Source organism: Zootoca vivipara, chromosome 7 (genome assembly GCF_965207765.1).
Source record: "Zootoca vivipara chromosome 7, rZooViv2.hap1.1, whole genome shotgun sequence".
In the NCBI taxonomy this organism is placed as follows: domain Eukaryota; kingdom Metazoa; phylum Chordata; class Lepidosauria; order Squamata; family Lacertidae; genus Zootoca; species Zootoca vivipara.
This window is the reverse complement of record NC_142590.1, coordinates 61,847,708-61,874,352: the sequence shown is the minus strand read 5'-3', so window position 1 is coordinate 61,874,352 and position 26,645 is coordinate 61,847,708. Positions and strand designations below refer to the sequence as shown.

Here is a 26,645-nt window from a genome sequence, read left to right as displayed (position 1 = left end):
GGTGTGGAACTAAGAGCCACGTGCCTATGAAGCGGGTATTTCCCCGGCCGCCACGTGCAAGGTCCTTGCCCGCCCCCCCTTGTTTCTAAGTAAATACTGTACATTTTTTTAATTTTAAAAAAACCCATCAGAATGTCAACAGCTACAACTTTTTTGCTATTACAGAGTGGTATTTAATTAACAGATCAACTAGTTATTTTTTTATGCGGACAACTGATGAAAATGAGTAACTAACTACACCTGCCTGTATAACATAATTTGTGCTGTGCACCAACAAGGAACCTGGCGGAGTCCAGATGTTGATTCCGCTTTCCTTATCTCGTTCCCTACCCCACCCCCACTGGCCAGTGCCCCACTGCCCCTCCTTTTCCCTCTGTCACGGGGCCGCTTGTCCCTTTTGCGTTTAAGGCGCATCTTCGCGCTCCGCCCCCTGCCGCTCGGGGCCTCCGCCCTCCGCTCGCCTGCTGATCCTGGATTCGGCGTTCGGCTGCCGCTGCCTGCTGCCGACGTCCCTTTTGCCGAACGGCGAAGAGATGATCAGCGGGTGCAGCAGCGCTCGGCTGGCGCTGCCTCGCCCTGAGCAAAGATGGCGACGGCGGCGACCTTTCCCCCGATCGGGCCGGGAGCCTGGTCTCTCCTCTGGAGCCGGCGCTCCGCGTTTCCATGGTGACGACGAGAAGCCACTGAGCGGCGGAGGGCAAGCGCTAGGCCTCGGCGGGGGAGACGGGACCGCGGGATTAGGGGTGGAAAAGGGCGGCCGCGGGGCTCCTGGGGTAGGAGAGAGGCGGGGTGAGTGTGTTGCGGGGTGGGGTAAATAAAGGGCGAGGCTCGGAGGGGTAGGAAAGGGATGGGGGGGAATAGGGCTGGGTGTCGACGAGGTGAGGCGAAGGAGGGATGGAGAGGAGTTAAAAGGGAGCTCTGCAGCCGCGTGTGGAAAAAGGGAGATTTTAAACAGAGGAATGGTTGGGTTGGCTGAAGATTGCGGCTCATCGCGTGCAAAGGAGAAGCAAAGGCTGGGAAGGGCTGCGTAGCTGGGGCAACCTGATCGATTCTCAATATTGGCTCGGGAACGCGCACCTGAAAACCCTCCCGAGAGAAGGTTTTGCACCGGAGCATCCCTGTGCCATCACGGCGGTGATTCCTAAGCCGAATCCATCTGTAAAACTTTCTGAGTTTTCCGATAAAAATACATGCAGCAGAAACCCGGGAGGATTATGATTTAAAACGGGTTGGAAAATTAAAACAAGTTCTTCTTCTAAAAGCAACACCTGCATATCGTTTATGCAGCAGAAAAGACTAGACTAGAGCCACCAGCCCAACTGGACTGTTCTTGGCTGGCCTTGGACCAAGTTGGCCAAGGGCACTGGCTTCTGATGTCACCCTCTGGTTGTCCCCTGGATGATGCTTAAGATCCTAGGCTTGGATAATGAGCTCTCTTTGTTTTATTCAGGTAATTTGATTATTGATTTTGGAGATGCCAGATGGCCTCAAATGATGAAGATGCCATTGCTTGGTACCAAAAAAAGGTCAGTCTTGAGGCTTATTTTTGTAATTACTTTCATCTGTTATAAAACTGTACCTGAAGAGGGGGGAAGGGGGAGGGTTCTAAAGACTATTCATGTTTGTTTTGAACATGGTACTTCAGAGTACTTTTTTTGTACAAAGTTATTGTAGATAGTTTCTGTGCTTCAGGCTGCTATCCTATACAGGCTTATCTAGGCATAGATTGATTTAAGATGGGTGTGTGAAAATTATTATGGACAAAGTATAATTATGTAGGCGTTTTCCTTGATTATCTTCTTTGATGTATGATGAATTCCAATTCCCATTGAGTCAGCATTTCCTATAACTTATAAAATATTTAAAGGTTTTTGGAGGCTTTCTTCATAAGTTAGTACTATATTGTTTAAGTTTTGGAGATGGCTAAATTTCTGAAACCAAGAAAGCATTAGAATTTAACTAAGCCCCATGCTGGATGCAGCAGGGATTCAGTTGCTGAGAATGGCTGTGTTATTAGGCAAACAAAGGCAGAGATATGGGCCATTAGCAGAGACACTGCCAGACAGCAAGAGGGTGGGTCCCCTCCTACCTCCTTCCACTGAAGAGATAGTTAGCAGAGAAAAAGGCCAGTAGTGGTAGAAGGATAAGATTATGGTTTTGCCTGATACAAATTTGAGGGAAAAGGTGTCAAATCTGTAAGCAGCAAGCTGGGACGGGGAAAGAGGGCCATATCTTATTTCTGATGGGATCCACGACTGTGGCCATGGGAGAACCAGGACCCTCTTGTAGTGGAAGCCCCTGTATTGTAGGCTCAGCTTGTATATATGTGTAAATAAACAATACATTATAAAGACACCATTGTCTCCACTGTGCAAATATGAACCGTGGGTAAGTGCCTGGGCCCCTGGAATCTCACTGTTGTAGATATTGGGGTGGCATGGAACAATATTAAAACATGCAGTTTGCCCCCCCCCCCTCCATTCCCTCAATGCTTTTCATGTCCATAGTTTTAAGTAGTGGGATCCTGGGTAAAAACTTGATAAATTATTTAATATCTGTATTGTTAATATTTTGGAAATGGAGATGGAAATAGAATACAGGAAGCAGGTTGCTTCCCTAGTCTCCTCTTTAACTAACACAACTCTTTTTTAGATTGGAGCCTATGATCAGCAGATATGGGAAAAATCTATAGAACAAACTGAGATGAAGGTAAAAATCTCTTCTGTGAAATGACAGAACTCAAAAGTACATTGCACCCTGACAAATAGACATGCATGCGAAATAAGCATGCCCAAGAGGATTGTGTAGCATGTGATATTTCCTACTTACAGTTGCCCTGATCTGATCCTACTTGTGGTGTAGGAAGTTCTTAAGGTGTACACAAGCTTTCTACATGGAAAGCAATACACTTCACTGCAACATTGAAGACAGCTGTGCAGATGCAGCCTCATTGCCATAAGTGATGAAGTCTCTGTTTGCTGGGAATTTTATCACAAAGGGTCAGTGGAGCTCTAGGTTCAGATTATAGTGTTGTGAGAAACTAGAAAAATGCTGTACTATATGCTGAAGAAGAACTTGCAAACTAGGTGTGTTTCATTCTGACAGAAAGGAATCACAATAAAGGAACTGATTTGGACGAGAGTGATATGAAGATTGTCACCTTTATATTAATAACTGTGTTTTGTGGGAGTATGCCCATTTTCTCATGATTTTCTCTTGGCCTAGCTTCATTTGTTTTGAATAATTGTGCTTGGTCAAATAACTTTTGTGACTGAGATATTTGCATATCATTGGCAGATTAGCTAAAGATTGAAATTGCCCTTACATTAGTCTTTTTGAAATACAACGGAATCATAGAATTGTAGAATTAGATGGAACCCCGAGGGTCATCTAGTCCAACCCCCGGCAAAGCAGAAATCCTGCCCGCAGCATAATGTTAATACACAACAAAGTACTAGCTGTAACTGTACAATTTCATAGGGTTGCCGTACATCCAGAATTTCCTGGACATATCTAGAATAATTTGGTTGTTAGCAGGATCCGGGTTGTAATTGGGAAATGTCCAGGAAAATCTGGATGTATGGCAACCCATGTCGGCAGTGTAGTTTTCGCTGATTTTCCATAAAAATAGTCAAAAAATGTCAACAACTTTTCTATCCAGATTTTCACTTTTTGAAATATAGCGAGCTTAAATTTCAGCTATATGACTGTTGGCCTGAAGAGCCTAACAAAAATGTATATGTGGCATATTTCCCTGAGGGGTCATAAGAACATAATGAAAACACTGCTGGATCAGACCGAAGTGCCATCTAGTTCAGGTAGTAGGTTGTAAAATATGATAGGCTCGAGGCACTGTAGGAAACAGGAACTAGTGCAAGGCACAAAAACCTTATTTCATGCCCATGACTCCCACCCCAATGTTCTCAGGTCTGTGTACCTTTAAACACACATTTCTCTCATATTTTTATATAAAGGATGAGCTTAAAGTTTGCTTTTAAAAAATAAATAAAAAGCTAGATAAATAAATAAATAACTTCATCTCAGAAGTCCTGTGACAGTACACAGCTTCTGTGCTGCATACACACGCATGAGTGTAAGGAATACAAATAGCCTGAGGACATGAATGATTATTTTTAAACCAGTGTCTTTGCTAATGAGATTAGAACTAGGAGATACAAGTAGACAGCCTATTATATTCACCACAAAAATCTACTCATTCTTTATGATTAAATTTATAGGGCTTCAAAAACAAACCCAAAAAGAAAGGCCGCATACAGCCTGATCTTATAGATGTTGATTTAATCAGAGGTAGGTATTGTGTGAATAACTGCATTTGTGCACACCATCCCTATTTTACATGAGTCTGGGAGGCCAGGTAATTATTTCATCTTTGTATAGGTATGACATTTAGTACAGTTTTCATTTTACTTATCCACAAGTTTCTACCCCACCTTTTGGACCAAATGCCAATTATTAATTATTATAATTATTATAATTAATAAAATAAAAATAGTAAGCAAATAATAGCAGGGGAGAAATCATAAAAGCTCATCACAATCAAAAAGAATGTTGAAATCATGATTTGATGGAAACCGAAAGTGGTAGTGGGACCAGTAGTGCTTCCTGTAGGAAGATGGAGGCACACTAAAAAAATAATTTTGCAGCATCTCTGCACTTCTGAAGTCAATAGGACCAGTGATGAATGCAGTGTACAGGCTGGATTGGGTTGGGAGAAAATGGCCCTGTAAGTAAACTGGGCCAAACTGTTTTCTGATTTATAAGTAATAACCACTGTTCTGAATTGGTTCCGCAAGCCAATTGGCAGCCAGTACAAATTGCTTTCTAAAGTGTAATACTCCAGTCTTGTTCAAATCACAAATAATGGCCGGGCTGCTCCATTTTGCATCAGCTGAACTTCCCAAACACTTCTCAAGGGCAACCCTATGTATAGTGCAGTAAACTAATATAGAAGTGACGAAAGCATGTGTAGCAGTGGCCAGATAGGCTTTCTCCAGGAAATGGCACCCCTGGTGCACAAGCCAAAGCTGCGTAAAAACTCTTCTAGCCCCATTCGGTATCTGGCAATCCAGGAACACACTGAAACTGTTGATCTGTTTCTTCAAGGGGTGTGAAGACCTCAACCAGAAGAGACTAAACACCTAATCCTATCTTTGTTTTCCTACTTACTGACTGATGATAGCTTTGACAGGATGAAGCCTCACTTTGTCAGCTTGCATCTATTCTGATGCAATGGAAAGGGAAATTTCCATTGGGTGAAATCAGCATGTTGATGGCATGCGATCCCAGTGGGAGCTCCCACTTCATGTAGATCAGCCTTCCACAGCCCGGTCGCCTCTAGATGTTTTGAATGTCAATTCCCATCAGCCCCAGCCAGCATGACCAATAGTCTGGGATGATAAGTATTTTAGTCCAAACATATGAAGAGTACTGTACTACGTTGGAGGAAGTTAATCTAGATGTTGAATAGAGTAAGATGGAACCCTTCAGGGACCCTGTTGACTAAGCAGGTGAACAACAGCCTCCCAATACTGTATCCTGGAACCACCCTTTCAGATAGGATTAGAACTGCAGGAGAGCATTCTAAACTCTGCTAGCAGAAGAGGCTTACACTTTACATCTTGCCCTCTATACCAGGGGCAGGGAACTTATTATTATTATTATTATTATTATTATTATTATTATTTAAGAGCTGCAGTCCCACTTGGCCAACTTTCCAGGGGTTGCATGCCAATGGTCGACATGGCCAAAACCCACACAATCCATGCAGCACGCAAGCACATGTTCAATCTCCCTGCTAAGCAATTGGGGGAGGGGGGCATGGAAAACCAATTTAGCTTTTTTCAAGCCAGATTGCTGGATGGTGGGTGATCTTCCAAGAGACTGTAGTGGATGGAGGAGGGAGGGTTAACTGCAGAAATGTTAACCTTTAGCAACACTTATTCAGTTACATGAGCTCCCACTTGCAGTCTGAAATGATACCTCCCTGGTGCAGGTTTCACACTTTATCTACAGTATTTGTAAGAACTAGTTCTGAGTGGCCGTGAAGTTTTGCAAATATTTTCCTACATGCACAATTTTAAAGGGAGTCTTGGACTGAGTAAGGGAGGGGAAAAGTCAAATGGATTTCCCCTTAATTCCCAGATAAATTACCTGTGTTTTTCATGTATGCTTTCTAGGTTCCACATTTGCCAAAGCTAAACCTGAAATCCCTTGGACATCTCTGACAAGGAAAGGGCTTGTGCGGGTTCTTTTCTTCCCCTTTTTTAGCCAGTGGTGGATACAAGTAACTTCCTGGCGTATTTTTACATGGCTGCTAGCGCTCTACCTCCTACAAGGTGAGTAAAGATTGAGATTATGTTAGAGTAGCTTGAAGAGAAAACCAAGATGACCTATTTTAGGATGGTGTAATCAATCCAATGGACTGCATCCATCAAATTTAACAGACCTGCTCCAGGCAAATAGTTGGAGGAAGACAATAAGTCAGGAATCTATCATAAATCATTCTTCACTTTTGCAGCTTGGTGGTGCATTTGCTCCTTAACATCTTGGAAAAGAAGTGATTTTGAGAGAATCTGTCCCTTCACAGACTTCACCTGGTAGAAATAGCAGTCTAGGATTCTTGTGTGCTCACTCTTGAGCTTGCTTTGCAACACTCCTCATTTCTATCTCTCCTCCCTATCATTTCCCTTCTACAGTATTTACATTTTCAGTTTCCTTTCACTTTCATCTTTGCCATCACTGACCTGCTTTAAATGGACTTTGATCCAATGAGGAAGAAAGAATAAAGCTGGTCATGGGGTAACCTTATGATCGCAGAGCACAAGCTTTGTTGTGTGGACTGCAACAGCACTTGATAAACACATTGTTGCCTGATTTTCATCATTTATCCAGTTCTTTTCAGAGTGAGAGAAAAGTCATGCAAATAATTTTGTTGCAAATTATCCGTCTTAATAATACACCAGCCGTGGTGGGGATTATTAATTAGAAGGAATCTTTACTTAGTTGGGAGTCTTTTTCCTAAATATTGTCTTTGTACCAGACTCAACTCCATTCAGGGATTCCACTGATAAGAGTGTAATGCTTCAAAGTGCTTATCCCAGCTAGATTAAAGGTTTAAGTAAAAACCTTTGTCAGGTATTTGCTTTTCCATTAAACAATTTGTCAGGTATTTGCTTTTCCATTAAACAATTCCAAATCTGTGTACTGTTTATTTGAGACTTAATTGAGGATATAAGTTTGTTATATTATGTGCCATGCAAATGCATATTAGAACAGGCTATGATTAAATTTTAATTGCCACACAGTTTGTACAGCCGGTGGTAAGATATATTAATAGATGTTTTGTGGTATAGCTAAGATTACAGGATGTGATTGCACATATAAAGTTCCTATATGGACATTGCAAATGATTCAAGCACAATTAGAATTATATCAGGTAATTACTCCCATTTTGTTAAGAAATGATCTTACAGATTTACAAGATCTGCTATCACACCCTGCATTTCAGAAATAACTAGAAGTTGGGAGTACAGGCCACATTAGAGGTATACTGTAGAAACCACATTATTACCGGCTAACCAGTGGAGGGTAGCCAATAGGTCTCAAACCCTGTATGCAAGTATCTACTCTGCCCATTCCCACTTGAAAAGTAGTCACTGCTTTGCCTTGCAGAAGCATTCATGTTTAGTTTGCTGGAGCATGAAGCTAGTGAAGGAAGATTTTTTCCTTCTTTTTGAAGGATGAACCCACCCTGTTAGCAGCACCTTGTTGTCTGCTGTGTGCTCAGCCAAAATGAGCAAGTTCAGGTGTGAGAGTTTCCTAGAGAGAGCTCTTCCATGTGCTTGGACCAAGCAGGATTGGCCTCCTTTTGCATCAACTGGGGCGCACGCGCGGGAGTGGGTGGGTTGAGAGATCCTGCTAAGTGCTGGCTTTGGATGTGTGAGAGGGCTCCCTGTAGATAGTCATCAGTCTTCCAAATCTTCAACCCAGTCAGATGGGTGGCATATAAATAATAGTGTCATACCTCGTGTTGCATTAGGTTCATGTTGTGTCTTTTCGGCTTGCGGACGCAGCAAACCTGGAAGTGTATACTTCCAGGTTTTACCGCGTGTGTGCGCATAGAAGCGTTCTGCGTGCTTCGCACATGTGCAGTGCAGAAGTGCTCTGTCGCGCTCTGTGCTTGTGCAAAAGCGCCACTCTAGTTGCGGACTTTTTGGGCTACAAACGGCACCCCGGAATGGATTGTGTCCGCAACTAGAGGTACCACTGTAATAATAATAATAATAATAATAATAATTAGTAGTAGTAGTAGTAGTATTCACTTGATTATGGCCCCCAGCATTAACAAAGAGGTGTTTTTATGTTGTATTACTAAAACAAAGGTTTGCCTGGCAGATAAGTTAACCTACATTTTTTTTTCTTCAGTCATAGCAATTGTGTTGTACTACATGATGCCAGTTGTGAGTGCAAGTGAAATTATTGGACCATTGTGCCTTATGCTGCTGATGGGGACTGTACACTGTCAAATAGTATCTACACAGTTATCGAAGCCATCAGGAATTGATGGAAGCAGTATTGGCCGGAGAAGGAGGTGAGAGAGCAAAGTCAGTAGATTGGAAAGGGTCTCAGTTTTTAAGGCGCTTGCTGGAATTAGAACATATGGTTAGGCACTACAGTGGTACCTTGGTTCACGAACGGCTTAGCTGATGAACAAATTGGCTCCTGAATGCTGCAAACCCGGAAGTAAGTGTTCTGGTTGTAAGCATTAAATGCCCGTTTAATGATAGTAAACTCACTCCTTTACAGCAGAAAGTGAACGTTTTTCGGAAGCTGAACATCCGACGCGGTTTCTGTGGCTTCCGCTTGAGTGCAGGATGCTCCTGCAGCCAATTGGAAGCTGTGCCTTGGTTTTCAAATGGTTTCGGGAGTTGAATAGACTTCTGGAATGGATTAAGTTTGAGAACCAAGGTACCACTGTACTTAAATGGCGCCTTTTTGTGTCCTTGAGTGTATGTGTTATATAAATCTGAAGAAGTGTGCATGCACACGAAAGCTCATATCAATGAGAAACTTAGTTGGTCTCTAAGGTGCTACCGGAAGGATTAAAAATGTTTTTAATTTTTTTTGTTTCGACTACGGTAGACCAACACAGCTACCTACCTGTAACTAAAGTCTCCCTTCCATGTTGGCTGGGACTCCTAGCAGAGGTCATAGGGTTGGCCTCTACGCTTGTGATTTGATTCCACTCCTATAGGTTCAGGCAGAATATGATGACTTGAACTCTAGGGTGGATGCATCTCATTTCTTGAATGAAGCAGTGCATTTATATTTTCAGTTCTTATTGCTATTACAGGCATTGTTGGGGATTTAGAATTCTCTTTGAACCCACCCTACTTCCAAGTTCAATAGGACTGGGAATTGTTGGAAGGAAATGTGAGTGGATCATATAGGTGAGGAGTGATGTATACTGCGATAGGCATATACAGACAAAACAATGTTCATCATTCCAGCCACAGTGGCATTACCAAGACATCTTGGATCTGGGAATTTCTAAGAGCACATCTTGCTCCTTTGCAAGTATTTTTTTAAGAACACTGGGAAGGAAGGAAATCTGGTATTTTTATAGTTCAACAAAAAATACCAGATTCAGCAGTACGTGGCTAGACCCCTGGTATTGTCTCAACCATATTGATCTACTGCTGGGAGAAGGCAGAGAGAGAGGGGGGGGAGAAAAAGATTTCATATATAATCAGTTCATTATGGTCACAATGGATTATCTCCACTCATTCTCCCATGTTTTTATCTGACTCTACCCATGCACACACAGCCACACACACTAAGTTCACACTGGTAATGTTTGTCTTCCACCTATATAGTATGTGTCAATGATTCTGCAAGAAGTGAGAGTTTGGCCATCTTATTAAACTCTGATCTGTTGCTAAAACGTTGCTTTTTCTAATGTAGGAAAATGCGGAAATATGCAGGAGGTGATGGCAGCATTCCATACTCTTCCTTAGACAAATTCAGCAGATCTGAGGAGCCATCACAGTTTTCATCCAGAATCAGCAGCTTCTTTGACTCAGTATTGCGGAGAAGGAGCAGGGAGGGGTACGGTTGGTAGTGTTTGCTTGTTCAGGAGGTAGCAATTAAATATATATTTATCTAATATTTTTCTATCTGCTGACCTTGCCTCTGTTAATCATATTCTAATTTTATGGAATGTTGTTTTTTGTAGGTGATCTAGTTGTTTTGATTTAAATGATGTAAGTTGGCCTTGCATAGGCATGAGAAGCATGACAGTCAAGAGAGCGCAAATGGTTCTCCCCTACCCAGTGCTATTTTTCTAGAAAAAGATGTGCTGGAACTCACCATGAACACCTCCCTTGTTCTCTTCTAATGGCAATGACGCACCCCTGAGAGGTGCTGGAACTGTGTTCCGGTGAGTTCCGACTGAAAAAAAGCCCCGCCCCTACCTTCATACTTTGCAACCACCCTGTCAGATAGATTAGGCTGTGGCAGCCCCAAGGCCCTTCATGGCTGAGCAAGGATTGAAACCTTCATCTCCCCAGTGATTGTCTAATACTCTAGCTGCTGTACCACACTATGATTAGCCTCTGAAATGGAGAGAGTTGCATTGTTTTTCTATATCCTATTTGAGAAAAAAGATGAAGTGTCATTGTAAGGAATTAATTCTCTCCCAACTGGTTTTAGTCAGACAGAGGAATTGTTCTGTTCATCTTTTTTAAGAGATGAATTTCATATATTTCAGTAGATCAGGCTTCCTCAAACTTGGCCCTCCAGATGCTTTTGGCCTACAACTCCCATGATCCCTAGCTAGCAGGACCAGTGCTCAGGGATGATGGGAATTGTAGTCTCAAAAACACCTGGAGGGCCAAGGTTGAGGAAGCCTGCAGTAGATTTTAATATAGCAATGGGAAATTTCTCTTGTACATAATTATGTCTGGCCTGCTGCCCAGGCCTTCTCCAGGGGTTTGAAACTTTGGAACACTTTCTTTTATTTCCAAGAAAGAAAGAAAGAGCCGGTGGATGTGTGTTTATTATTTTGATAGAAAAAGAAATGGATAATTCTGTAATCCCTCTGCTATTTCTTGATTTTATTATTATTTTTATTATTTCATGTATGGATCACTTCCTGTGAAGCATATCAACTTCACTTTAAAAATGTGTAGAAAGAAGACATGCTATCTACAGCATTTCCTTCCTTAGGATTAAAAGGGGAAGACGGGTAGCAGATAAAGGGACTGAAACGGAACATAGCAGTGGCGGGAAACGCCGGATTTCCAGATCTGAGCATAGCTTGCAGTGGTCCAAGGAGGGGGTCTTACCTAGTGCAGAAAAAACCCTGGTAAGATATGATATGGGTTTGATGCTTTAGTTTTCCAGATGCGAATGTCGAATGGGTTTTGTTGGAACAATGATATATATCACAACCCCCCGCATATTCCAGAAAGCTAAGCTTGGAATACAGCTTTGTAAAATGTACTTTGTTGCTGCAAGCATGGATCATTAAAATGATTAGCCATTTATTTAATCATAGAAATAATATACTTGGCAAAGCAATTTCATCCTGCCTAGATACTGCACAGAAAGTAAAAAACCATGTAGAGTCTTTTTTTCTTAAATCTGTAAATTCCCTCAAGGGAAGAGATTAGATTGAGGCTTACCATCGAACGCCCTTTGGCTCCCGCTTTTGGATTGAGGCTTCCCCCTGTTGCAAAATCATCTAGGAAGCTACTTTGGATGAAGAATCGTTTTTGTTACGATGTATTCTTATTACTTACTTTATCATTATTCATTGCCTCTTTTTTTAAAAAAAATTGCTTTATTGATTGTAAAAAAAGAAAAAAAGTCAACAAAAAACCCAAAGGATAATACAAATTACAAAGATACGTTAATTTCTTCTATTGTGACTTCCATTACCTTATTACCTCTTTTAATCCTACCTTTCCTCCAAGGATCAGAGGGGGTGGCACATGTGGTCTCCCCCGCCACACAAACTTTATTCTCACAGCACACCTGTAATGAGTGATGAAAGATGAAATACAGTTAATGGCCCAATATCACCCAGTATGTTTCATGACGAAGCTGAGATTTAAAGCCCCTTGATGGTAGGGATACCTGCACTCCATCCAAACTCCTTCAACATGGTAGATTACTTTGCCATGTTACCATGTAGGAAAATAGCAGTGCAGGTTCTTGTGATAGCAACTTAGACCTCTGTCTCACAGCCTGGAGCAAATGACAGTGCTTTTAGGAGAGTAATAACCATGCGTTGCTGAAACTAAAGTTCTGGTTGCAACTCCTCTCCTTTCAGTTGTTTGCTTGTAGTGTTTAGTTGGTACTATTAACAAGCAGTTTTCTACTTACTGGTAACTATTACACAGGTTATGCTACATGAACACGAATTCGATCTGTATGATGTTGATGAGCTTTCATTCTAACTGCTACTCTTTTCAGGTTAATGCCAGGCGCTCTGGGGTTTCTGATGAGCTGTCAAGCGAGGAGGATACAGATGCTGTGAGTCAGAACATTTTGTTGCGCAGAAGTGTAGAAGGTGCCCCTAGTGAAAATCTGAGCAGGAAACCTTCTGTTACTACTCCTCCTGCTCCTTCTCCAAACCAATCAGTATCACAGGTAAGTTACCGTTTCTGTAACAGTGATTGCTGTCTTAGAGAAGTAATTACTCCACTTCCACAGACCCGGGTTGGGTGTCATCTTTGATCAGAAGCAGCAAGAAAATAAGCTGCTAAATTTTATTTGATCCTAAAACCCTGGATTAAATGCTGCCACCTTGTTAAATGTATTTCAACTCCTCAGTACTTGGGGATGCCTGGAAATGAAATGAATAGTGGTTATTTGGAATTGACATAAAATGCAAGCCGCTTTTTCTAGTATATTTAATGTATTAATATGGTTTGTGTTCTAGATGGACATAACATAGATATAAAATAGAATCACAGAACTGACACTGACATCTAGGATGATGACTTTCTGTTTTGGTACCAAGGCCTTTTCTGACTCACTATCCCTGTAGACTCAGTAGTTTTGCTAGTTCTAGAGTAAACCCATAACAAAACATGAGTTGAATGGTACTTTTACTTAAAGAAAATAAAGCGTAAGGATTTAAAATATGAAGATAAAAATAAATCTATTAAAAAGTACTTCTTAGATAACAGTATTTCCAGATGTTAAGGATAGGAGTGAGTAGTTCAAGATTAGAGGCTTCACATTTCTAGCTATCTAAAGTTAATTTCAAAGCAAAATTCGTTTGCTGTTGATGAAAGGAAATAACTGTTCAGAAAAGCCATTGGAAGAAAGGTCCCTCTTCTTATATAACATCAAGGTGACTGCGGTGCAGGGCCGGCTCTAGGTAGACCCCCGGTGGCGCGGTGCGCCAGGGCGCCGGGCTGGTAGGCCGGGCGCCGCGCGGTGAAACCATGCTGCGCCCTGAGAGGGCGGGGGTGCCGGAGCGATCTCCGCCCCTAAGCACCAGGGCGCGCGACCTGCTGGAGACTGCCCTGCTGTGGTGGCAGCAGATAAACAGGAGGTGATGGTCTCCTAAGTTGCAGCTAGAGTTTGCAGTTGTCATAGGCTTAAGGGAAATCATTTGGCTATTTAGATGACTTCATACACCTGCATTTTTAAAAATAAAAACACCTATTGGAGCCTTATGCACAAGGAAGTAATGCAAAAGTACCACTTGATATATCAATTCTGTTAGCTACTCTTACCTTTTCATTGTACACTTCGGAGGTATGGATGGCAAGATGTACGTATCCATGGTGGCTCCCCGTGGGTTTTAGAAACCTGATTTTCCAGCATTCTACAACTCACATAAAGGCTCCACTTCACCTCCTGCAAGTGGGAAGACAAGGAGAAATGGCAAAGTGGGGTGGTGAAGGAGCAAGATTAGGACTAAGCCCCCACCTCTGGTTATGTTTATGTAGGGGTGTGTGCAAGCACACACACACTTTGGACAAGAGAAATGGGAAGATAATAAAATAGTACGTTCATTCCCACATGTAAAAGTTCTGCACTTACTGTCTTTTGTGGTCTGAGGCAGATCAAGGAGGTCGTGAAATCTATGCAAGACTCTGACAGCATAGAAGAATCGGAACTGGACACAAAAGTTATTCATGAGGTACCAGTTTACCCAAAATTTTAGATTATTATGGTATGTCACATAAGTCGAAGAGCCTGGACGTAGATAATCACCCTTTTCAAATTTGGGGTTCTCTTTAGCCCTATGTGAAGAAGTAGTTGCTGATGTTTTTTTCTTAAATAACATGACCCTTTCAGTGCAACTTTAATTGGGTAGGTGATGATGGAAGATGAAATGAATGACATGTTTCCAGTTGAAACATACTACTTTATCTCAATGTCTGCTCATTGCATTGTCTAAAAAGGCACACTGAGCAGTTCATAGTCAGCAGAATGGGAATAAATATGTGCCCCTTACTTGAGTATTGCAATTTTTTGCTAAATATTTCTAGGTATACCTATAGCTGACTCAAATATTCATCATGCTTTGCTATACCCAATGTGAGACTCAGAATGCATTCTTCTTGTAAGGGTAAAATGTTCTTCTGTGATGTTCTATTTATATTTAAAAGCGCACAAAGATCTGGCCAGTTTATTTTTTAGGAATACAAGATTCTAAGGTGTATAGCCCACTTAGTTTTGGGGGTGACAAGGGAGATCATGTCATTTTATATAGCATCAGAAACTCTTCATTTTGAAGGGAAGGTGGAGAAATGGGAGAATTTTGTTGAACTTTGAATGGCTTTTTTCATTGACTCTTCAACAGTGGGGACCTATTGTTTTCACTGCTTAAAAATTTGTTTCTACTGAGAAACTCCATTTTGTTAAAGCTCCCCACTGACAATAAAAATTCACCCCAAAATATCACACAGTGCTCTGTGACTGCTGTTCTTTGGACACTGATTTCTTGTGTTAAAGCAAATATGTTGCTGTTTCCTTTCTAAAACCAAATTTATTTCTGTATGAAATAAAATTTAAATCTCTACCAATCTGAGAAAATCTTCTTACCTGTCTTCTAGCACTGGCAAGTCATAAAAATGTTGACTTCACTGGTGCACTGGAGCTCCAATGAATCTATTAAAGCTGAAAACTAGCACATAAACTGGTTTATCTAACACTAATTTTTCTGTTGCAAAATTAAATTCTAGGTAGGTGTAGTCTCCCTATTCTTCTTAGCTTGTCTCTAGGGTCCTGCATTACGTATTGCAATGCTTCTGGATGAGTATAGGACACATTTGTCTATTACGTTTGTACTTTGTGGTAGTGCCCATGTCTCTCCCCCCTGCTTTCATTTTATCCTCACCAAAACCTTGTCAGCAGCCAGTTTGGGAAAACATGTGTTTACCAGGATACTTGAAGAAGAGCAGGAGAGTGTTTTCAGCACTTGAGAAGCTAGCAATTGTAGCAGTTGCCTGGTATGCATTTCTGCAATCTGTGATTGAAATGCATGCCCTTTCTTACCAGTGAGAATACTTATGCTTGCTATCAGCACCCCATTCAGCGTAAGCACATGAGTTCAGCATGATTCTCTGGTCCCTGGAGGGGCACGGTTATGCCTTTGCAGGGGGACTTTGTAGAAAATGCTAAGCTAGCAGACCCAGTGAAAACATGCATTTTTATTGCTAGGAATAGGATTGGACTTGTTTGCCGTGTTGCAGCTTAAATCACTAAATCATTGTACGGGGCAATTTGGGCCTCATTGAAGTGGCCATTTAGTGACTGGTCTCAGCTCAATCAGTTGGCGTGACGTTTCCTTGCAGGAGTCCAGATCCTTTCATAGTAGTGGATCTCGGAGTGGCAGTGCATCCCACAGAGACTCGTCCAGCACCCGCCATGACTCTGAGACAGAAGATGTGCTGTGGGATGATTTGCTTCACGGCCCCGAGTACCGCTCCTCCTACACCAGCGACAGCGAGGGGGCCAAAGGAAAAGACACAAAGGGCAGCAAACGTGATCTGAAGGAGGATGTTTTCCAGCAGGTCTGTAAGATGTGAAAGTGTTTCCCCCTGTGACTGTAAATTAAGTGAATGAAAAGCTAGAGTCAAACTGCCAAAATCTCCCCCTCAAGCAACATGGCGTGAAACTCCTTTGTCAGGAATTTCTGTTCACAAAAGTCACTTCTCTTTGCCACTTATCTGGGAGTGTGGCTGGGTTTGTGGTTCAGTTCTGGAGTATTCCCACTCAGCAGGAAACACAGTGTTAGCTTAGGCACATTCTGCTAGATGGCATCAACGATAAAAGGGCAGGGCTAAGGAGAAGATTTCCATGAATGGTGTGGGAGACTTGAATCTTGGTGCATGGCAGTGATCTTTCAAGTGCCAGAGTCCCAGCAATGGCTATGGGGCATTGCAGAGTTATATTCCCTAAGCCTTCTACTAAAGAGATTTATCAAAGTGAAAGGAGTTTTGTTTGTCAAATTGGGGGGAAATTCTGATATGTACCTGTGACATTAGCAGAGTTTACATATGTAAATAAATGCACTCTCTGGAGAAGCAGAAGTATAAAATATTGTGTCCTTCAAGTGCTCAGAAAATGTGATACTATTGGGGGAAGCCACACTGATTCAAAGCAGCAAATGATAAAACAAGTGTGTATTTATCGCACACAAAATATTTCAGGGAGACTCTGATTATAGAGCCTCATAGAGCTGGTGAAAGCTGCTTGTTCTCAGAATTATTTAGCCCTTCAACCTGCATAATATTAAAGCCATCTGTATGTTATTATAGGCAATGATGGCATCCAAAGTGTGCAGTAAGGACAGAGCCTGGAGCTTTGAAGGCTGTTCATGCATATTCAAAAAGGGTCCATCTCTTGAACAGTGAAGTTGGACATCATAGTGGCAAAGTGTTTGCTATTGTGTCACTAAAGCTACTGTTTTGAAGCTATTTCCCCCCATGTTAGAGACAGATTTTCCAGAATGTGGCTCCAAGATGTGTTTTTTCCCTCAGAACCACTTGTTCTGGTTACAAAACACAAACCCAGCCTCTACCAAAGTGAGTGCTCTCATCTGGGAGGGGAATGAGTGCAAGAAGGTGGACATGTCTGTGCTGGAGATCAGTGGGATCATCATGAGCAAGGTAAGGGTTACGTGCATTGTGTATTTTGGGAGGAAAAACATGACATTTATTTTCTGTGCATCTTGGGGTCAGGTTTAATGTGCTATCATTGCTGTATACAAACAATTAAAATTGCTCCAAGTTGTCCCCCACCTTAGCAACTCCTGATGAAACACGGCAGGTGGACCGTAATATGGACACCCAAGGCTGGGGGAGACTGCAGCAGCCATTTAATTGTAAGGAGAAATGTGGTCAACAAAAGCTTACCATAATATATGTAGTTACAGGAAGGTAGCCATGTTGGTCTGGGGTAGTTGAAACAAAATAAATCCCTCCCCTTCCAGTAGCACCTTAGAGACCAACCAAGTTTGTAATTGGTATGAGCTTTCGTGGGCATGCACACTTCTTCAGATATATTCTTCAGTATCTGAAGAAGTGTGCATGCCCACGAAAGCTCATACCAATTACAAACTTGGTTGGTCTCTAAGGGGCTACTTGAAGAATTTTTTTTTAAAAAAATTGTTTCATAATATATGTGTTCATTTATTAATGAACAGATTAATGCTACCATTCTGGAAATTGCTATGGGGAGAAATGTTTTTGGGGTGGGGGTGGGGTTAATGGTTAAAATGAAACATTTCTTGTAGGCTTTGAAATTTTGCTCTTGCTTTCCCTAACCAATAGGTCAATGCCTATCAGCAAGGAGCTGGTTACCAGTTGCTGGGAAATACTGTTACCATTGGCTTAGCTTTCCTTCCATTCCTCTATCGACTCTTCCACTCCAAGACCCTGGAGCAGTTATGGTCCCTTTCTCTAAAAGAACTTTTATATATCTTTTGCGGGGCTCCCACCATCCCTCCAGTCGTCGCCCTTTCAGCAATCATCTTCCTTGAGCGCCTGTGCCTCACCTGGATGTTTTTCTTCATGATGTGTGTTGCCGAGAGAACATACAAACAGGTTGGTCTGAACAATCAAGCCTTGGGGCAACTAGTAGGGCAGAAATGCCATGGCAGTGAAATGGTTGACACTGAAAGCACCAGCCTAATAATAATAATAATAATACCCCGCCCATCTAGCTGGGTTTCCCCAGCCACTCTGGGCAGCTTCCAACAAAATATTAAAATACAATACTCTGTTAAACATTAAAAGCTTCCCTAAACAGGGCTGCCTTCAGATGTCTTCTAAAAGTCTGGTAGTTGTTTTTCTCTTTGACATCTGGTGGGAGGGCGTTCCACAGGGCGGGTGCCACTACCGAGAAGGCCCTCTGCCTGGTTCCCTGTAACTTGGCTTCTCGCAGCAAGGGAACCGCCAGAAGGCCCTCGGCACTGGACCTCAGCGTCTGGGCAGAGCGTTGGGAGTGGAGACGCTCTTTCAGGTATACTGGACCGAGGCCATTTAGGGCTTTAAAGATCAGCACCAACACTTTGAATTGTGCTCGGAAACGTACTGGGAGCCAATGTAGATCTTCAAGACCAGTGTTATGTGGTCTTGGCGGCTGCTCCCAGTCACCAGTCTAGCTGCCACATTCTGGATTAGTTGTAGTTTCCAGGTCACCTTCAAAGGTAGACCCATATAGAGTGTATTGCAGTAGTCCAAGCGAGAGATAACTAGAGCATTGCACCACTCTGGCGAGACAGTCCGCGGGCAGGTAGGGTCTCAGCCTGCGTACCAGATGGAGCTGATAGACAGCTGCCCTGGACACAGAATTGACCTGCGCCTCCATGGACAGCTGTGAGTCCAAAATGACTCCCAGGCTGCGCACCTGGTACTTCAGAGGCACAGTTACCCCATTCAGGACCAGGGAGTCCTCCACACCTGCCCGCCTCCTGTCCCCCCAAAACAGTACTTCTGTCTTGTCAGGATTCAACCTCAATCTGTTAGCCGCCATCCATCCTCCAACCACCTCCAGGCACTCACACAGGACCTTCACTGGTTCTGATCTGAAAGAGAGGTAGAGCTAAGTATCACCCGCATATTGATGAACACCCAGCCCAAACCCCCTGATGATCTCTCCCAGTGGCTGCATGTAGATGTTAAAAAGCATGGGGGAGAGGACCGAACCCTGAGGCACCCCACAGGTGAGTGCCCAGCGGTCTTAACACTCATCCCCCACCACCACTTTCTGAACACTGCCCAGGAGGAAGGAGCGGAACCACTGTATAGCAATGTCCCCAGCTCCCAGCCCCTCTAGGCGGTCCAGAAGGATGTTATGGTTGATGGTCTCCTTCACTTCCTTTCTCCCCGATAGCCTCTAGTATCGCAAAATGGGTGTGATGTTACTGGGTTGCATCTTCCCCTCTGCATGCAAGTGGCAGCTTGTGGAAAGAGTCTAGATGGATTATGTTTTCCTCATTTGACACCTTGCAGGAATGTGTTTCCTAACCTGGAGAAATGTTATTGAATGGTTCCTTAGCATATTGTTTTTTAACCTGACTGCAGTAATGGTAAGAGGAGGATCTGGTTGTGAGTCCTAAGCGACATTAAAGTGCATTTTGTCATGACAGAAACTTACTTTTCTTTTACAGCGGTTTTTGTTTGCAAAACTTTTTAGCCATATCACTTCTGCTCGGAAAGCCAGGAAGTATGAAATCCCTCACTTTAGACTCAAGAAAGTTGAAAACATTAAGATCTGGCTATCACTCCGGTCCTACCTAAAGGTGCGTCTAAAAGCATTAGCATCTCAGCCTAAACAGAAGATTCCAGTTGCTACTGTATGTTTTCAAAGGAGTGAGACGCCCTGCCTCCTTTGTACAAAAACTCTGAAAGAGCCTGCTGCCTAGGACTGTGCTGCTGTTTTCAAGTGAGTGAGTGTTCCACCAAGCACTGAGTGAGATCAGCCCCATCTCCCTTGTGGCAAAATTTAAGAAAGGACCTGCCACAAGGGATTGCATGTTGCACTTGGTGAAGAGGTCTCTTCCCAGAGAGAAGGCATCAGCTGGCAATGGGCTGGTGCTTAGCAGCAATTTTTGATAGCTTTGAATTATTATGAGTCAGTTTTGAACTGCATTGTTTGTTGAATTGTTTGTTTTGCTTTATATGCTATTGTGTTTTTATAATTATGTTGATAGAAAATGTATGCCATTTTCTCAACAATGTTGAGCTCAAAGCAGCTCACAATAACAATAGCATTAAAATTAGCAAATGCTGAATCAAATAGAACTGTTTCTGTTGCTCTCGTTCTTGCACACTTTCCTGTTTTTATAATTCAATTTTTTGTGTGTGGCAGAGGCGAGGCCCACAGCGATCTGTCGACGTGGTTGTATCTTCCATATTCTTATTGGCTCTTTCCATTGCTTTCATATGCTGTGCACAGGTAAGATCTCAATCATTATTTGAAGATACAATGCTGATCACCAAATTTATATATTAATATAGTACTAATACAAACATCTGAGTTTGGGTGTATGATGCAATGTGAGGCGAGTTCCACCTCAAAGGGAAGAGTTTAAAGAACGAACTAAAAAGCTGGACCTGAATTTGCTTGTTTCTTCCTCCTTTTCAAACATTTTCCCAAACATTACTTTTAAAAAATGTAATCCAATGGGCAGGAGTCCCCACCCCCCACAAGTGATGTGTAAGCTGTTCCATAGGAATTCTTTGACTGAATAACAGGATAAAAACAATCCTCTCTCTTTTTTTAAAAAAGTAGGTTTATATCTAAAATTCCTTTTTGCTTTGGTACATTTCCTCTCCACAGAGGAGAGACCTTTATAGAGCAGGCGTGGGGAATCTCTGGCCTGTGTGCCTAATTAGCCCCAACACACACCTTGTTAGCCCAAGAGGCAGTTTCCCCCAGACCACAGCCACTTGTTCCACCCTGAAAGTTTATGTGATGTCAGGTGAGTGGAGACACAGTTGCCTGTGAACAAGTGGGAGCCTTGCCACCCGACCCCACCCCACTCACCATTCCCCCCTCTTTTCCTCCTAACCTAACACTGTATGTAACACTAATGTCTCACAACAAATGAAACTGATCTGTAGAAAACGCATCTTGAAAAAAGAGACAATGCACGTATTTTCATAAACTAAGAAATCTTTAATAAAAATATATTTTAAAAAAACACAAGTGGGAGCCTTAAAGTGGCAATGCACTCCCAATGGTGACACCAAGCCATCCTTACCAATGTACTACCAGTCAGCTGGGATTGCTTATGCCAGTGGTTCCCAACAGGTGGTCCGGGGACCCCCAGGGGTCCGCGAGCTATGCCAGAGGGGTCCGCAAGATGCTATTAGAATAAAAAATATATTAAATATATTTCGTATGATAACAGATTTTTTTGTTTTGGCCGCTTCCTGCATGAGCAGAGTCTAGCGCAAAACTAGAATTAGATAGAGGCAGTAGTTCTGCTGTATGCCATTAGGTGGCGCTTTACAAACACTACTGTTTTGCAAAGAGGCAGCACACGCATTCTACTGACGCTCACCTCCCCAAGATGCTTTGCGCACGTCGGCTTCATTTGTGTGCTACTGCACAGGTACCCTGTCTTCTCCTCCTCCCTGGCGCGCACTGCCTCTTTGCAAAACAGTAGTGTTTGTAAACAAAGCGTTGTTTTTCGCGGAAGCTACAGTTCGTGTAGTTAAAAATGGACCGTTGGTTAAAAAGTGGTTCATCTCATTAAGAACTGAAAATTAAAACTAACTGTATACTGATGGAGTACTCTGTTGTAACTGTAAAAACGTATAAATATAAAATATAAAGACTCTTAATTTAGCTCTCACTTTTTAATTTTAGGATTAGGAATTAATGGGGGTCCTTGTCACAATAGCGGCTCGATGAGGGGTCCTCGAGAAAATTTTGTTGGGAACCCCTGGCTTATGCTAATAACTTCCCCATGGTGGAACTCCATAGCTCATCCTAGCAGAAAGCAGAGGTTTAAGTCAGTGCCTATCAGCTCCCTGGAAACTCTGTAGCTATTTGATCCTTCCAGGGGCTTGCAAAGAGCGGACCAGGGCTCTTCGTAAGTTCCTTTCACCTTGCAAAGTGCCCTGTTTGGTGCTTTGAAGAGCCCATAATCAGCTGATTGGCTATGCAGGGTTTTGGGGTATGCTCCCACCACCTTACATGTGTTTGGCAGGTGGTGGCTTCACCCAGGCTTAGGGGAGTTAAGGATCTGGCCTGCTAGCCTCATCCAGTTCTCCACCTCTGTTATAGTGGCTGTTCTACATGCACTGGAGAAGCACCCAGCTGTTCTAAATGACACTTTAGAGAAGGTAGCATCTAAACTCAGTTACAGTAATTTCAGCTTCTTGCTTGCTTTAATAATCTATTTCATTACTGACAAGATATCCCAAGACAAAGCTGAACTCAAGTGGCCAAGCTAACAACTCAAGTCTTTGGTGTGGACACTTCCCACTCTGTCAGCTTTTTCTCTTCCCATAGTTTAGGTTCCTTGCTAGACTGGAGACAGTCATCTATTGCAAGATACAAACTCACAGGGGCATAATTCTGCCCTTGCTAAGCCCTCTGCTGTGACATATTATTAATTCAACTGAGAAACAGGGCAGGGAAGATGCTATAGAAGCTAATAGGGCAGGTAGGAGGAGTTATTTACATTTTCCTCACCTGCTAATTCTTTCCTACACCCCCCTTGCATTTCTGTTACTTTAAAAAACATGTTCGAGATTATTTTTTGCTTTTGTGTGAATGATACTGGTGTTCTTGCTGTGCAGGCTCTTTAAGTGCCCTACATTTTTTTCCTAAAGATAATCAGAGAAATATTTAAACAGGTACACAGTCGCATTGTGAGAAGAAATAAACTAAGTCCCCATTTTGTGCTATAGCAGCTGTTACAGCTAGTGATTTTTGTTTTGTTTTTCACAGGTTTTAAAAGGTCACAAGACATTCTTGAATGCTGCTTACAACTGGGAATTCCTCATCTGGGAAACAGCTCTGCTTCTCTTCTTGTTGCGTTTGGCATCCCTGGGCTCTGAGACCAACAAGAAATATAGTAATATTTCAATTCTACTCACTGAGCAGGTATTTTGCCTAACACATACCCTTCTTGTGATAAAAGGTTATCAAATACATAAACTAAAATCAATAACCTGGTCTGTTCACTAGAATTTATTTGCCACTTTGTTTGCCATTCATGCCTGTAAATATCCAAACTCTGATCTAGATCTTTGCACAGTTCACAAGTTAGTCTGTTACTTATCAACTTAAATCTGTATAAAATGAATTTATTAGATGTTGTTTTTTTGAAATTTATTAGTTTTGAAGAACAAGCTGGTTTTCAAGCCAGGTGCTTGAAGATATCGGGGTCATTTTGTTAATGGCTACAAAGTGCCACACTTGCACACTTAAAATGTAACAAAATCTCAGTGTTTAATTTTCATCTTTCAGACCCAGTGCATGGTCCGATAGCTTATGAGGCTACTGCCTTGCTGAAGCTAAGTAGGTCTGGGTCTTGTCAGGGCACGGATGGGTGAGCCCCTTGGGTACCAGATGTATGCTGCCTTTAGTTCTATAACAAAAGGCAGAATATAAATGATGCTGTATCCAATTCCTTGTATTCCTGCCCCCTTCCCAAGCTACAAATCTGCTTTACCTGCTACATGGACTCTTAAAACATACCCTTCATGAAGCACCTGTCTATGCAGCCAGGATTTGTTTAGACACCTGTCTTCTAGGTCTATCATCTCCCTTTCTCTGAGGTACCCATGTTTCTGGTAGAGAGACTAGCTTGTCTCTCATTTTGGTGTTAGGGTGTATTGTAATTTGCTGACCCTCCTTTGGTATGCAGGCAAATGGTTGTTTTTTTTTTGGCAACTTCAAGCATTTTGTGGACTGCATCTGGGGTGTGTGTGTATTTTAAAGCTCCTTGTGGGGGCCTGTGTTTCCGCTGCTTTGCTTATGACTTGATGAAAAGCACCATGCTAATAAAAGGGCAAGTATTAAGTTACTTCAGTTAATAGTGCCTAAGGCTAAGGATGGATGAAGGAATGTTGCTTATGCTACAGCTGAGCATGCCTCCTATCCCTATAGGTAAAGGACAGACTTGGATCAATAAAAGATGTGAATTTTTTTTAAAAAATCTGTTGCAGATAAACTTATATCTTAAGATGGAAAAGAAGCCAAACAAGAAAGAACAGCTTACACTGGTGAACAACGTCTTAAAACTTTCTACCAAACTCCTGAAGGTGAGCAGTTCAGAACTATGTAACTTTTTGCCTATTTAATACTTGATAAATCTGATGTTTGACCATTTGAAGGGTATTTTTGTGGTGCCCATTTGGGAAGGGGCAGAGTATATACTTTGCATGAACATCTCAGGTTCAATGCTTGGCATTTCTAGGTAGGGATGGGAAATGTTGCTGTCTGAAACCCTGAAGAGTCAGTGTGAACAGTGCTGACCTAAATGGTCCAATGTGCCTATCAGCGTAAAGCAACTTCCCATGTTCCTAAGCAAGACCAGCCCGTTAACTTTCCTTTTCTGATGGCAGGAGTTAGATACTCCATTTAGACTGTATGGCCTGACAATGAATCCCTTAATCTACAACATTACTCGTGTGGTGATCCTGTCTGCAGTCTCTGGTGTTATAAGTGATCTACTGGGATTCAACATTAGAGTAAGTATTGATGTGTCTGCATGCAGAGTGGCTAGTTCAGTTCGGTGTTTTTCTGTACTCAAGTTCATACACTGAAGTACCGTCTTCCCTTCCTATGGCCTTGGTGATGCTGCAACAGATACTGTTACCAATGAAACCAGCAATTGGGCCTCACGATTCTGGACCTTCAGTTTAAAACCCAACCAAACCAATCCAAATCAGAGAAGGTGCTCAGTTTAAATCATTGGTTTATGCTTCTCCATGTGTGTAGCCTGCAAATAATAACCCAGGACCTTATAAGAAAAAGGAACAGTGATCTGACAGTTGCTTGTATATGCTTTAACAGGCTTACGTTTTGAAAAATGAAACTGTTTTGTAGACTGATTTTTTTTTAAATGCAATTGTTAAGCTACTTTCCTGATTTAATGCTTAATATATGGCTACTTGTTTTTTAGTTGTGGAAAATCAAACCGTGACTTGAAGAAGAAAGAAGCTTGGGCCCTTGTCCAGTGCCACAAGAGTTATCAGCAGTCCTGCATGGGCTTGGTATGGCGTTTGAAGGTGCTTCTCTCATTTTAGTAGTCCTCACATCTCATGTCTTTCATACATTCTGTCAAGACCAGAATAAATTTTATTCTCAGTGAGGCCATGGCTTGAAGAAATGGTTAAATACACCTTAGTAAATGGGCTTCTTAGAATAAAGTTATCTGACAAACCTGCAGCTCCCATGGAGTGCAGTAGTGTGAAATCATACAACAGATATTTGTTGCATAAACAAAACCACTGCAACAAGCCAGTCATTTTCCGACTTGAAAAGGCTTGCTGTTAAGTCATTTGTAAGGGGAACAGAACTTAATGCATACTACAAACATGTTAAGGGACATGTTTTTAAAATGAGGTGGCCGAGCATAGTTCTAAGTTCAGAGAGGTGCTTGTTTTTGGCAGAATTACCTCCTTTTGGTAGCTTGCTCTTGACCTACTTCAAAGTGCCTCCAATAAAATTTTCTTGAATGGCACTAGACTTAGCAGCAGAAGCTGCTGGAGGCCTTGCCTACTGATGTTGATTTATAAGAGAAGGAAATTATATACTCAACTTGTGGTGATGGATTTTTATCTCCAGGCATACAGCAGTTGCTTAGGAACACACAAACAGCTCCAGAAGGTGGCTTTCAGTAGGCCTGCCACACACACCAGGAGAGATGATAGTTTTTATATGATTAGCATTCTTCAAATAACTCATTATGTGAACTCAGACTGATCTGAACAAGCAAAGCAATCTCTCCATGAGAGAATACAGCAATGTTTATATGCTTCCAGAGAGAGCAGATATTTTACAGTATTTAAGAGGCAATTAGAACCAAATTTCTGCTGGGATAGATTACAACACCCATTGCTGGCATTTAGCTGCACGGAAAGTGGGTTGGACCTGAAAATTTTCCCACTGCAGTGAGCTATTGATTAAAGAACTTTACACGCAATCCTTCCCAAGTAGGGTAAGTATTAGGGCTATGGACTGCTTCACACAAGAAAATTTTCTATGACTCTACTGATTTCCACATATGGTATACATATGGTTTACCATACATAAATATTTAGAACCTACATTGCAGCTTCTGAATGTACATGCAGCAAACCCATATTTCTATGTTTTTCTATTTGAGATATAATTTTATTCCTAAATCCACATACAAATATGTGAAGTAACTCTAAAAGGGCTTACCGAATTATCACTGAGTGGTTGGTTGCTGTCACTAGTATGTATGGAATAGTTGAATATTTTTAAAATCAGCACTGCCTGTAGCATCTTAAGCAAGATATACTTTGTATATGATACTGTTTATACAAACAGATTTGTATAAACTGTTTATTGTCATACAATCAGGTCCAACTAAATGTTAGTAATGTGGATGAATAAAACAAGTAATGTAAACACCGAAGTTTTGCTATATTCTTTGCTGA

At 42.0% G+C, this 26,645-nt stretch overlaps 1 protein-coding gene across 8 annotated transcripts; it reads left to right on the top strand.

Annotated features, from left to right (window-relative positions):
• The first annotated feature begins 517 nt into the window (after positions 1–517).
• On the top strand, positions 518–26,616 carry PHTF1 (putative homeodomain transcription factor 1). 8 transcript variants are annotated; one of them, XR_015951120.1, is made up of 20 exons: positions 525–666; positions 1,451–1,526; positions 2,653–2,709; positions 4,239–4,308; positions 6,198–6,356; positions 8,446–8,611; positions 9,985–10,128; positions 11,248–11,386; positions 12,499–12,675; positions 14,105–14,182; positions 15,843–16,061; positions 17,031–17,159; positions 17,823–18,095; positions 19,664–19,795; positions 20,365–20,451; positions 22,960–23,115; positions 24,183–24,278; positions 24,582–24,707; positions 25,142–25,247; positions 26,348–26,616. XR_015951120.1 is itself a non-coding variant. In XM_035122266.3 (19 exons), exons 2-19 carry the CDS (start codon positions 1,482–1,484, stop codon positions 25,160–25,162), a joined length of 2,274 nt encoding a protein of 757 aa, XP_034978157.2. In that variant the 5' UTR covers positions 525–666; positions 1,451–1,481; the 3' UTR covers positions 25,163–26,616. The 8 variants fall into 8 exon arrangements, 6 of the variants coding, with proteins under 6 accessions (XP_088530524.1, XP_034978157.2, XP_034978155.2 ...); XR_004693018.3 differs by having other exon boundaries at positions 19,664–19,938; positions 25,142–26,616; XM_035122266.3 differs by having other exon boundaries at positions 25,142–26,616.
• Positions 26,617–26,645: the final 29 nt, after the last annotated feature.